Here is a 10,217-nt window from a genome sequence, read left to right as displayed (position 1 = left end):
GAGCTGAGCAAGGTCTAACCCAGTGCTGCACTTCATGCACCAGGAGGGTGTGAGTGACGGCAGAGCTCGTCCAAGGGAAGACACAAGTGGCTCAAAAGGCCCCTGGCTGATGTCATTTAAAAAAACAGATTTAATATTACAGTCATGAGGCAGGACAGGACAGTAAGAAGCAGCTTCCCCAAGACTCAGCACTCTCCCCAATCCGGGTCCAGTGCATTGCCAACCGAGCTCCCCAGCCAGAGGGGCGCAGAGGCCCACCCTCAGTCCAGCTTCTCCAGCACAGAGGGCACGTACACCAGGCTGAGCTCGCTGCCAAAGTTGCAGACAATGGCAGCGTTGTCCAGCACCAGGATCTGGCGGGCCGGCTGGGCCTCGCTGTTCTTGCCCAGGTAGACTGTCTGTAACAGGTCCCCGTAGTTCAGGTCCCAGAAGGAAACACAGCCCTGGCCGCCGGTCACCAGCAGGTTGTCTGAGATGACACCCAGGCTTGCACCACAGCCCAGGTCCTGGAGACAAGGACAGGACAGGCTCAGGGTCTGGAGCCCTTCCCGACAACCAGAGGCCCCGTGGCCCCCACGCCTACCTGCTGGATGGAGTAGAGCTTGATGCCCGTGCTGCGGTCCCAGATGCTGATGAGGTCGTCCAGGCCACTGCTGATGACGCACAAGGCGGTGCAGGTGAGGGAGGTGACATCCCCACGGTGAGCGAACATGTGGCTGACCCGGCTGCCGGTCAGCACGTCCCACAGGCAGATGGCCCCGTCTTGGCCTCCGCTGGCCAGCACCATGGTCTGCAGGAGCGGGTGTGGGGGCCTGGTCACTGTGGTGCCACCTCTGTCCCCAAGGTGTCCCAGTGCCCAGGTGGGAGGGAGCCTTTGCCTGCTTCTCGGAGGCCCTGGGGACCAGCTCCCAGGACTCAGAAACAAGGCCGTGGTGGGTCTGGCTCAATGCTCCCACAGCCCACCCACGGCCCTCACCTGGTCAATATACACGGTTGTGATGGCCCCTGAGTGGCCCTGCAGGGTGAAGAGGCAGCACGAATCCTCCAGACGGAACACCTGTGGCAGAAACAGGCCTCAGGTGCTGGGCTCCTTGGGGTTTTATTTTAATTAGAGAAGAACTGCTTTACAATACTGTGCTGGTCTCTGCTGTGTGTGAAATCAGCTGTGAGTACCCACGTGTCCCCTCCTTTGTGTCCCCCACACCTCCTGCTGTCCACCCCGCCCCTCGTGGTCTCCAGAGTGCGCGGCTGCGCACCGTGTCGCACAGCAGCTCCCCCCGACTAGCTGCTCCACACACGGCACTGGATGCCAGTGCCACTCTCCCAGCTCACCCCACCTCCTTCCCCGGTGTGTCCACAGTTCTGTCCTCTATGTCTGCGTCTCTATTCCTTCCCTGCAAATGGGCTTAGCAGTACTATTTTTCTGGATTCCACAAATACGTGTGATTATGTGATTTTCATTTTCCTCTGACTTCTCTGGGTTTTTCCAAATCACACTTCGGTCAGGAATTCCCTTCCACAGTTCATCCAAGACACCTCCAGCCTCTCTCTGACTGACCCCAGATGCCTCCCCACCCCTATGCTGGGCCACCGCGTGCCCAAGAGATGGTGCCGACACTTACTCTCAGTGTGTGGTCCTGGCTGCCAGTCACGAGGCGCCCGGCAGCTGCCTTCAGGGCTGTGATGGGCTTCTGGTGTGCACAGGGCACGGTGTGGGTCAGGTGGCAAGCCACCCTGTCACTGCTGCTGCACATGGGGGAGGCGGGGGAACTGCCCCGCCCTGGGGCCCCTGGGGACAACAGGCCAGGTGAGGGGCCTCGGAGAAGACACCTGCAGCGGCCCCCGCGCTCCACCCACTAGGTGAGGCCCCTGGCCTGCCCAGGTCGCTGACCTCGGAACTGCAGGGGGCTGAGGGCAGTGTGGGTCTCCAAGGAGAAGAAATCGAGGGAGCCGTTGAGCCGGGCAGCCACGATCCTGAAAGACAAGAGCGGCTGCCAGGGGGCTTTCCCTTAGAGCCCCTGGCCGTGGGGCTGAGCGCCACAGGCCTTGACAGGCCTGTCCCACTGGCCGGGGAGCAGTGAGGCCGCGAGGGACCTCAGCCCAGATAGAAGCACAGGTGCTGGGACCAGGTGCAGAGCAGAAGGGCCCTGCAACCCCAGTGCCACCCTCTGTGCCTCAGATACTTCATGTGTGAAAATGGGAACAACCGTGTGTGCCTTGTGGGGGCAGGTGGTCGTGAAGAGTAAATGAGCTGATGATAGTATAAAGTGGTACCTGGGGAACATCATGAGTAAGACTGGAATTTTAAAAGTCTGGGGAAGGGGAGTCCCCCTCCACAGCCTGGAGCCATAGGAGAGGCTTCAGTGGAGGAGACAGGAGCTGAGGCAGGGCTGTGAGGACCCGCAGAAGGCACTGCTGCCCTACGACAGAAAGGCAGCTCCAACACAGGCACTGCCTGCTCCGTTTCATTTCCACAAAGAAATAAGGATTCTCTCCACTGCCTGGCATTCCTAGGCACAGGCTGATGGGCAGAGATGAAGATGTGTGTGCTCTGTGGCCCCAAAGCCTTGGGGCGAGTGGGGTTCACAAGTTTTCAGCCCATAAAGCTGAATGGTCCACAGCAGAGTTGGGGCAGAGGAAGAACAGGACAGAGCCATGGACGCAGAGCTAGGCTGAGGCACGTGGGCTTTCCCTAAAATGTCAAAAAACCACCAGTGGGGGAGAATTCCAAGCTCGGGGGAACCCAGTGAACTTGGCCAGGCTACACAGTAGGATGTCAGCTGAGGCCTGAGCAGAAAGCCACCAGAAACTGACAGGTCAGGGCGAGGGGTGTCCCCATGGCAGAAAACAAGGCTCCGCTCTAGCTCAGACGCTGGGCCACACACGCTCAGGGACCTGGAAGGAAGAGCCAGCCAGCATGACGGGCAGCTGAGGCGGTCACCAGAGGCACTTGGGTGGGTGAACCCTGGGTCTATCAGCCCAGAGGTGCGGGGGCCCAGTCTGAGTAGCTGGGACCTCCCCCCCCCACCACCACCACGGAGGTGATGGTGTGATGGCGTGCTGGGAACACCCAGCCAAAAGGCATGGTGAAGAGGCAGGCAAGAAGAGTCTACAGCATCAAAGGGGAAGGTGAGTTTTCACAAGGCAGTAGTTCTCAAGATGCGTTTTTCTGGAACTGAAAACCCAGAAGGGTCAGTAGTGATGGCTACCTAGACAAGTCTGACCTCAAAGGGTGAGAGGAAGACTGCACTCCACACTGTCAGTGGTGAAGGGCCTTCTTTCATGCCCCACCTTTACCCTCTTGAGTTGTCACCTCCCATCAAGGCAGACTTCCTGCAGCTCACAGGTGTGGGTTGTCACACCAGGGAAGGGGGAGCAGGGCTCAACCTCAGTGTGTGCGGAGCTGGGTGTCTAGGGGTGAGGCGGGCCTCCTAGCGCTCCCACCTTTTGTCCAGGAAGACGAGGGCCGTGATGCCTGATGACACGTCCTCACTGCTGCAGCGCAGGGTGCCCTCGATGGCGTCCCACACCTGGGGGCCCAGAGGCTGTGAGCACCTGTAACTGGGAACACCCACGACCCCCCTGCCTCCCTCCAGCCCCCGCTGCCCACCTCCAGCCGGCCACTGCTCCGCCCCACCACGATGAGGCTGCCCTGCAACTCCAGACTCCAGATGGAGCCGTCTGCGCTGGGGGCCCAGGCGAGGGACGGGCAGCTCTTCTCGGGAGGAAAGCCAGCCTCGTCCTCAGGGGCCGGGGGGAACGTGGGCCCGGGAGAGGGTGGGCGCAGGGCTGGCGTGTGCACGGGAGCCATGCCCCCCTCCTGGTACACGCGCTGCACCAGACGGCTGAAGTCGTAGCCTGTGGAGTCTTGAGCACGGCGGCCCGCCCGGTAACGGGGCTCGGGCTGAGCCGGCTCGGGGAGCTGTGGCCGCGCTGAAAAGTTGGTGTCAATCAAGCAGGTGAGGTCTGGCTGGTCCCCAAAGAGGGCAGGGGGTGGAGGGCCCCGGGGCCGGTGCCGCAGCGGAGGGCTGTCCCCAGGCTCCTCCGGGCCACCCTTCCCGCCGTCCGACAGCCGTTCCCAGGTCTCCTGAGTCTCCAGCCCGCTACCAACACCGCTGTCCCGCCGCTGCCTGCTAGGGGCGGGGAGACTGGATGAGGGAGAGGGCGGGGCCTGGGAGAAGGGGCTAGGGCGGGACAGGGCAGGGCGGAGCACCTACCCCGGATGCGGGATGCGGGTGAGGCAGTCTCCGGTCTGCGCGTCCCATACACACACGTGGCCTGCCAAGCAACAGCTCACCAGTAGCATCCCGTCGCTGGCCAGACACTCGATGTCCTGCGGGAGCGCGGCATGCACATGGGCACTGGCTGCGGCGCGGCTCGGTTCCCCGCGCCCCCGGCCCCGTCCACACTCACCATGAGGTGCCCGCGCAGCACCAGGGGCACAATCTCCGTCTCGGGGGGCGCGTAGCCATAGTCGTCGCAGGGCAGCTCCCCCCGCCGCCGCCGGCCGGGCCCCGCGCCGGGCTGCCCGTAGTTGCGAGGGCAGAGCACACGGTACAGGCAGAGCAGCAGCAGCACAAGCACGATGCCTGACGCCAGGCCAAGCGCCGCCACCCTGCATCGGGCAGAGCCTGGTGAGACCTGCCTCGGCCCCACGACCCCGCCGGCCGCCCCACCCCCGACTCGTGGGCCTTACTTGTACAGGGTGAGGTCTCTGTGCGCCTGCGCCGTGCCTGGTCCCTTGGGGCCGGCCTCCCAGAGCCCACCCTGCCCGGGCCGGGGCGAGGGCCAGGCGCTGCGGCCGTCCTGAGGGTGCCGGCCCTCCAGAGCCTCCCGCGGGTTCAGGCGGAGCGTGACGGGGATGACAGGCAGCAGGCTGACGTACCTGGGCCGGGCAGCGCTCAGCCTCAGCGGAGACGCCCTCGGAGGGCCTGCTGCTGCCCAGGGCCCCCTCTACTCTCCCCATGGGACTCGACCTGCTCTGCCAAGCTCCAAGAACACCCTCCCAAGACAGTCTTCCCAGCAGTAGGCTCCCCACCTCCAGCTCTGGCACCCCAACCTTGCCCCGTCACAGACGCCACCACCCTAGCAATCACTGTCCCTCTGTCACCAATCCTGGCAGAGTGGGGGAAGTGAGGTGTGGATCTCATTTTGGCTAAGTAGCTGACAGCGACCTATGACCTCACAGAGCGGGGCCCAGGGACTCAGGTTGTGGCTATTGGGAGCACTGCTTCCCACCCCACAACCTGATAGGTGTTTATTTGAAAGAAAATTCAGAATTCAAACCCACGGGTCTCCCTCCTGAGGGAAGGGGTGCTCTGGGGCAGTGAGCTGACATGACCAGGTGGGAGGGGGGACCCAGCTCAGGCCGCCCACCTCTTGGCCAGTGTGATGTTGTAATAGCTGAAGAGCGTGGGCCAGTGGCGGAAGGACAGTTTCCTCCAGAGCTCCTCGTCCTCGGGCCCCCAGGTGACCTCTGGGGCCGGGCTGTCATGGACACCCTCGGCCAGACCCCCGGGCTCAGGCAGCTCCCCTGGCAACGTCTGGTTCTCGGGTAACTTGGAGGCGTCCGGCGGGAAGATAGAAAAGGCAGGATCCGGGTGGCTGGCAGGCAGCACGCCACTGGGCACAGGCAGAGGAGCCAGGGCGCCCTCGCCCAGCGGGCTCTGCTCCGTTACCTGGGCGGCCAGGTAGGTGCGCAGCCCAGCTGGGTCCGTGTACACAAGGATGCCGATCCAGACCACCGTGCCGGCCTGCAGCAGGGAGTGGGGGCTCAGCAGGACCCCAGGGAGGAAGGGGCAGCCCTCACCCGCTGCACATGTGGCCCTCACGCTGGAAAGCGGCAGGCCAGGGGGTAGAGAGAGGACACAGGCCACCTGTCCTTCCCTTCTGCCTCAAGTCCTCTATAACTAAGACCAACTGCCCCCCTGGACGGACCAAGCTCCCTTTCCATGCTCGGGTTTGAGACTCCTGGCCGAAACAGAGAGAGGCACCCCGGGTTTGATACAGAACTTTCCCACCCTAACCGCTCCCTCAACTTGGGCCCCCATGGTCAGCATAGCCGCAGGGACCAGCTGCCTGACCTGCTCCAGGGACACCACGGGTCTCAGTCCTCAGAGGGCCTCAGCCCCGCTCCCCTCTCACTTCAGCCAACCTTGCTCCTCCTTCCCTCTGCCCAGCCAGCATTTCCTGCTGCCTGCACAGTGAACCCTGACTTGGGGAACCACCTGGTTCCATCCAAGAGCACCCGTCCTGGTCACTCTGGGCAGACTCCTCTCCCTGATGACACCAGCTGCTTCTCCAGAGACAGGCTTCTCACCCCAGAAACCACAAGGTCTGGGCAAGAGGGGAGAAAGGGAGGCTTCCCAAAGTCAGGCTTCCAGGGGCCACGAGGGCCTGGGGAGCACCCCCCCCAAGACAAATGCAAACGGCAAGAGGACTGTGAGTGCGGGCCTGCGGGTGGGGGTGGCAGGTACCATGATGAGGCGCTGTGCCAGGCGGGTTCGGGCCAGGAAGTAGATGACACGCAGCCGCTTGGGGAGACGCAGGTTGCGGAAGGAGGACGGCTGCAGCGTGATGGTGTGGGGCATGGACGGCCGCACAGTCGGCTGCCGCTCAAAGCGTGTTGGCCGCCCCACTGGCTTGGCTGGGGGCAGGCAGGCCTCAGGGGGCAGCCGCTTGTTCAGGTCCGCCAGCTGTTGGGGGTGCAGTGGTCAGGGCCTGGAGCCGCGGTCCACAAGCTCCCACGTGGGGCTGCAGTCCTGCCCCAGGTCTGCCCTCTCTTGTCCAGAGACCCCTGAGCACAGCCAGGGCTGAGGCGGAGGTGGTTAGGGCAGGGCTCAGCTCACTCCTACCTCCATCCGGCGAATGTCAATGGACAGGACAGTGGTGAAAAACAGCATCTGAAGGAAAAAGTCAGACACCAGCCCCACGACGGCAAAAAGACAGAACTCCTGGAAAAAAGGCAATGAGAGGACACTGACCTCAGGGCCCAGCACTGGAGAACCAGTTCCCTGCCTGCTGCGGCCGCAGCCCCATGTGGGAGCCTCTGGACCACGGCCATGGGCCCTGACCACTGCACCCCCAACAGCTGGCACCCTGGATGCTGCAGGGCAGTTTCTTGCCAGGCACAGCGGGGAGGAGAGATGCTGGAACTTTGACATCCGGGAGCCGCCAAGGAGGATGCAGCAGCAGCTCCCTCCCTCCCCACGAGGGGGCAGCAGAGACCCCTGGCACTGATGCCCCAGCAGCCAGCAGTACTCCAAAAGCCCTCCCTAACTGAGGCCCCAGCCCTGCTCATGTACCAGGGACCAACACCTACCAAGAGCCCAGGCCTGGCCTGGTTTGGAGGCTCTCAGAAATTTCTTATTCCTGGCCAGTGACTACACTGGACCAATGAAAGGAGAGGAAGAGCACAGGGGAGAATTAATTCTACCCAGAAACTGAAAAGGGGAATCTCTTTACTCCCCAGGCTCTGTGGATAGATGGAGTTTTCTTGGGTTTAAGTTTTCCTCCTCCGCCCTCTTGTTGAGACCTCTGGTGCATCACCATGGCTTCTACTCAAATGTGAGGAAAATGAAGAATGGACTGCACAGTGGCACGTCAGCCCTCATGTCCCAAGACCGTCCGTGTCCTGCAGACGCCCTCTAGAGGGGTAGGGTGGGGAGCCTGGGGGCCCTGGCTTCCTTCCCAAACCTCAGCAGGCCTGCCAGTCGTGAGGAAAGGACAGGAGGCAACGACTCCTTACTCCCTTCACAAAACTCCCAGGCAGCAACAGTGGGCTTCCTGCTTGCAGCCCCACGGCTCAGCAATGGCTGGTGGCTCTCCCAGGGTGGGGCCACGGGTCTCAAGGGTGCGGGGGCGGGTCAGGGCTCAGGCCCTGAAAGGCAGGGGGGCCTCACCACTTTCTGCCTGAGAACTGGGAAACGGGGCCTGACTGGACTGTGCTGCGGGCAGCCAGCTTCCCCTCCTGCCACTTGAGTGAGGGACAGCAGTGAGCGGTCATGGGTGAGGGGTCATGGGTCTGAGACTGCCAGGCTGTAGCTCGGCTTACTGAGTCCTCCTCCTGGGCCAGTTCCACCAGGACCTCTCTGTGCACAGTGACAGCCAGCCTGCCAGCAGAGGGGCCACCTCACAGGAGAGGGCAGCGGCAAGGCAGGGTGTGCCCTGCACAGCTGGGAGGCTCAGTAATGGGCTCCACACGGCCCAAGCTACAGACCCGGAGGCCTCACCTGGATGGCAGGCACGAGGGTGAAGTAGCCAATGAGGACGATGCCCAGCTCTGTGGCCATGTTCTTCATGATGGACCAGCTCTCGCTGCTCAGGCCTGCAGGGGACAACGGGGCCATAGGGCAACAAATAACCTCTGTCCACTGCATGTGGGCCAATGACTGCATGGCCCACAAGACAGCTGCCCACCAAATGCCCCAACCCTAAGGACCCTGCTATGGGCACAGCTTTACAGGGAAGGGGGGCCTGAAGGTCCGGAGGAGAGCTCCGACCATCTGAGGAAGGGAGAAGCGGGTCGCTGACTTGAGCAGACCCAGGAGAGCCACATCCACCCAGACCGGCATGTCCAGCCTCGCACATGGCAGAGGGCTCGAGGGACAGGAGAGCCGGCTGTGTCCTACCTCAGCCCCTCCCGGGCCCCGGGCCACCACACAGTTGCACATTTAAAGCTCTGAGCGCCTAGTGGGTAGCAGCCATTTCCCCTGGTCTCCTCGGAACCCCATGTCTAGTGCAGGGCCTGGCCTCTCACATAGGTTCACAAAGCTTTGCTGAGTGAAGGAACAGCCTGCCCCGGCCCTGTTCCCACAGATACGGGCTGAGGTGGAAGAGGAAGAGGAGATGTGAGAGTTCAGACCTCCAGGCCCAGGCTCTTTCCCCACTTTCCTCAGAACCCAGCTCCCCAGCTCCTGCCACTAAGGCCACACAGGTCTTTCCTGGCAGCTGTGGAGGCAGAGTCTCTGAGCTGACCGGCTCCAGGAGTCTGGGCCTCACATGATAGAGTGGGGCAGGAAGAGAAAAGACCAGCTGCCAACCGGAGAAAGGGCCAAACACGTGAGCCCGCAGCAGAGGCGGTTTGTGGTCTTACTGACGTGGACCTGGACAAAACAGGACCCTGGGCTCCATGGCTGCACAGGGCTCACGCTAACAAGTGGGCGTGTTAGTGGAGGCCGGGCGAGGGAGGCTCCTGGGCTCCCCGTTCCCTCGGCAGGAGGAGGTGCAGCACAACCCCCGCCGCCATGCCTCCCACTCCCTCCTGTTACCTTGGGCAATGCGCAGCTTCACCTCGAGGTCCACCGGGGTGGAGACAACGGACTTGGTGAGCACCAGCACGTTCTCCAGCCCGATGACCACCACCAGGTAGGGGAAGATCTCCCTGGGGACAGAGCAGGGTTGGGGGAGGAGGGTGCTGAGGGGGCCCCCAACACACAGCTGCTCCTCAGCAGGCCTGGCTCCTGGGGCCCTGTGGGGTCTGGCCCACAGTGGGGGCTGCCAAGCAACTCCCACATCACAGGACTGGAACCCCACCCTCCAGGAGGCCTCTGTCTACATGGCTCGCAGCTTTCAGGCCGGCTTCCAAGTCGTGCCGAGGAGCCAGCCACCATCCTGCTCTCCATCTGTCTAGCACCGTGGGAAGAGGCCCCCACTGCCCAGCTGCCAGAGCACAGCTCCCTGGCCCTTTCCACACCACACCATCAGCCAGAGGAGCCCCTACCGCAGCACGCCAGGCCAGGCCATCAGGACTAAATGGAAGGGGATGAGGCCAGCCTGAAGCCCTACTCGCCTCTGAAGAGAAGCTGCATGTGGAGAAGGGCAATCGTTTCTAAAGAAAACTCCCCCAGCTCTCTCAGACCACAGGCTCCCCGCTCCCTGACTAGGGAACACCAGTCGAGCACGGCGCTGGGATCTCCGCTAGGGGGCGGTGTGGGGGGCTCTGAGGAGGCAGAGCAGACAGCTATCGTTGAGGGGTGATTAGCACCATCAGGTCTAGGAAAGGAAGCAAATGTTCTACAAGCAAGGGAAGGAAGAGGAAACACAAGATCACTGTTCCTGGGAGCAGCCTGACAAGCCGAGACAGGGCACAGGCCAGTCGGCCGTGATCACTAACAGGCTGGCGGGGTCCAGGGCAGGACCATGTTTCTGAGAGAAATGGAAGGGAAGCAAACGGTGGGAAGGTGACAAATCAGAGTGTGCTTATGGCCTGTATCTTT

General features: G+C 62.5%; 1 protein-coding gene across 3 annotated transcripts in view; it reads right to left on the bottom strand.

Moving 5' to 3' along the window:
• Nucleotides 1–110: 110 nt before the first annotated feature.
• SCAP (SREBF chaperone) overlaps nucleotides 111–10,217 on the bottom strand; it is a 98,289-nt gene continuing 88,182 nt past the window's right edge. For 2 of the 3 annotated variants that reach the window (XM_055558554.1, XM_055558555.1), the window contains 15 exons: nucleotides 9,270–9,382; nucleotides 8,232–8,326; nucleotides 6,855–6,953; nucleotides 6,477–6,695; nucleotides 5,377–5,753; nucleotides 4,697–4,885; nucleotides 4,414–4,615; nucleotides 4,218–4,333; nucleotides 3,611–4,133; nucleotides 3,445–3,530; nucleotides 1,892–1,974; nucleotides 1,623–1,789; nucleotides 977–1,057; nucleotides 584–790; nucleotides 111–506 (listed from right to left, as the gene is read on the bottom strand). In XM_055558554.1, the coding sequence (XP_055414529.1) occupies nucleotides 261–506; nucleotides 584–790; nucleotides 977–1,057; nucleotides 1,623–1,789; nucleotides 1,892–1,974; nucleotides 3,445–3,530; nucleotides 3,611–4,133; nucleotides 4,218–4,333; nucleotides 4,414–4,615; nucleotides 4,697–4,885; nucleotides 5,377–5,753; nucleotides 6,477–6,695; nucleotides 6,855–6,953; nucleotides 8,232–8,326; nucleotides 9,270–9,382 (2,803 nt within the window). In that variant the 3' untranslated portion in view covers nucleotides 111–260. The remainder of the gene's footprint in view (nucleotides 507–583; nucleotides 791–976; nucleotides 1,058–1,622; nucleotides 1,790–1,891; nucleotides 1,975–3,444; nucleotides 3,531–3,610; nucleotides 4,134–4,217; nucleotides 4,334–4,413; nucleotides 4,616–4,696; nucleotides 4,886–5,376; nucleotides 5,754–6,476; nucleotides 6,696–6,854; nucleotides 6,954–8,231; nucleotides 8,327–9,269; nucleotides 9,383–10,217) is intronic. The other variant, XM_055558556.1, reaches the window with a different exon arrangement.

The sequence above is a fragment of the Bubalus kerabau genome, chromosome 20 (assembly GCF_029407905.1).
Source record: "Bubalus kerabau isolate K-KA32 ecotype Philippines breed swamp buffalo chromosome 20, PCC_UOA_SB_1v2, whole genome shotgun sequence".
Classification (NCBI taxonomy): Eukaryota; Metazoa; Chordata; class Mammalia; order Artiodactyla; family Bovidae; genus Bubalus; species Bubalus kerabau.
The sequence above is the reverse complement of the archived record's forward strand: the minus strand, read 5'-3'. Positions and strand labels throughout refer to the sequence as shown.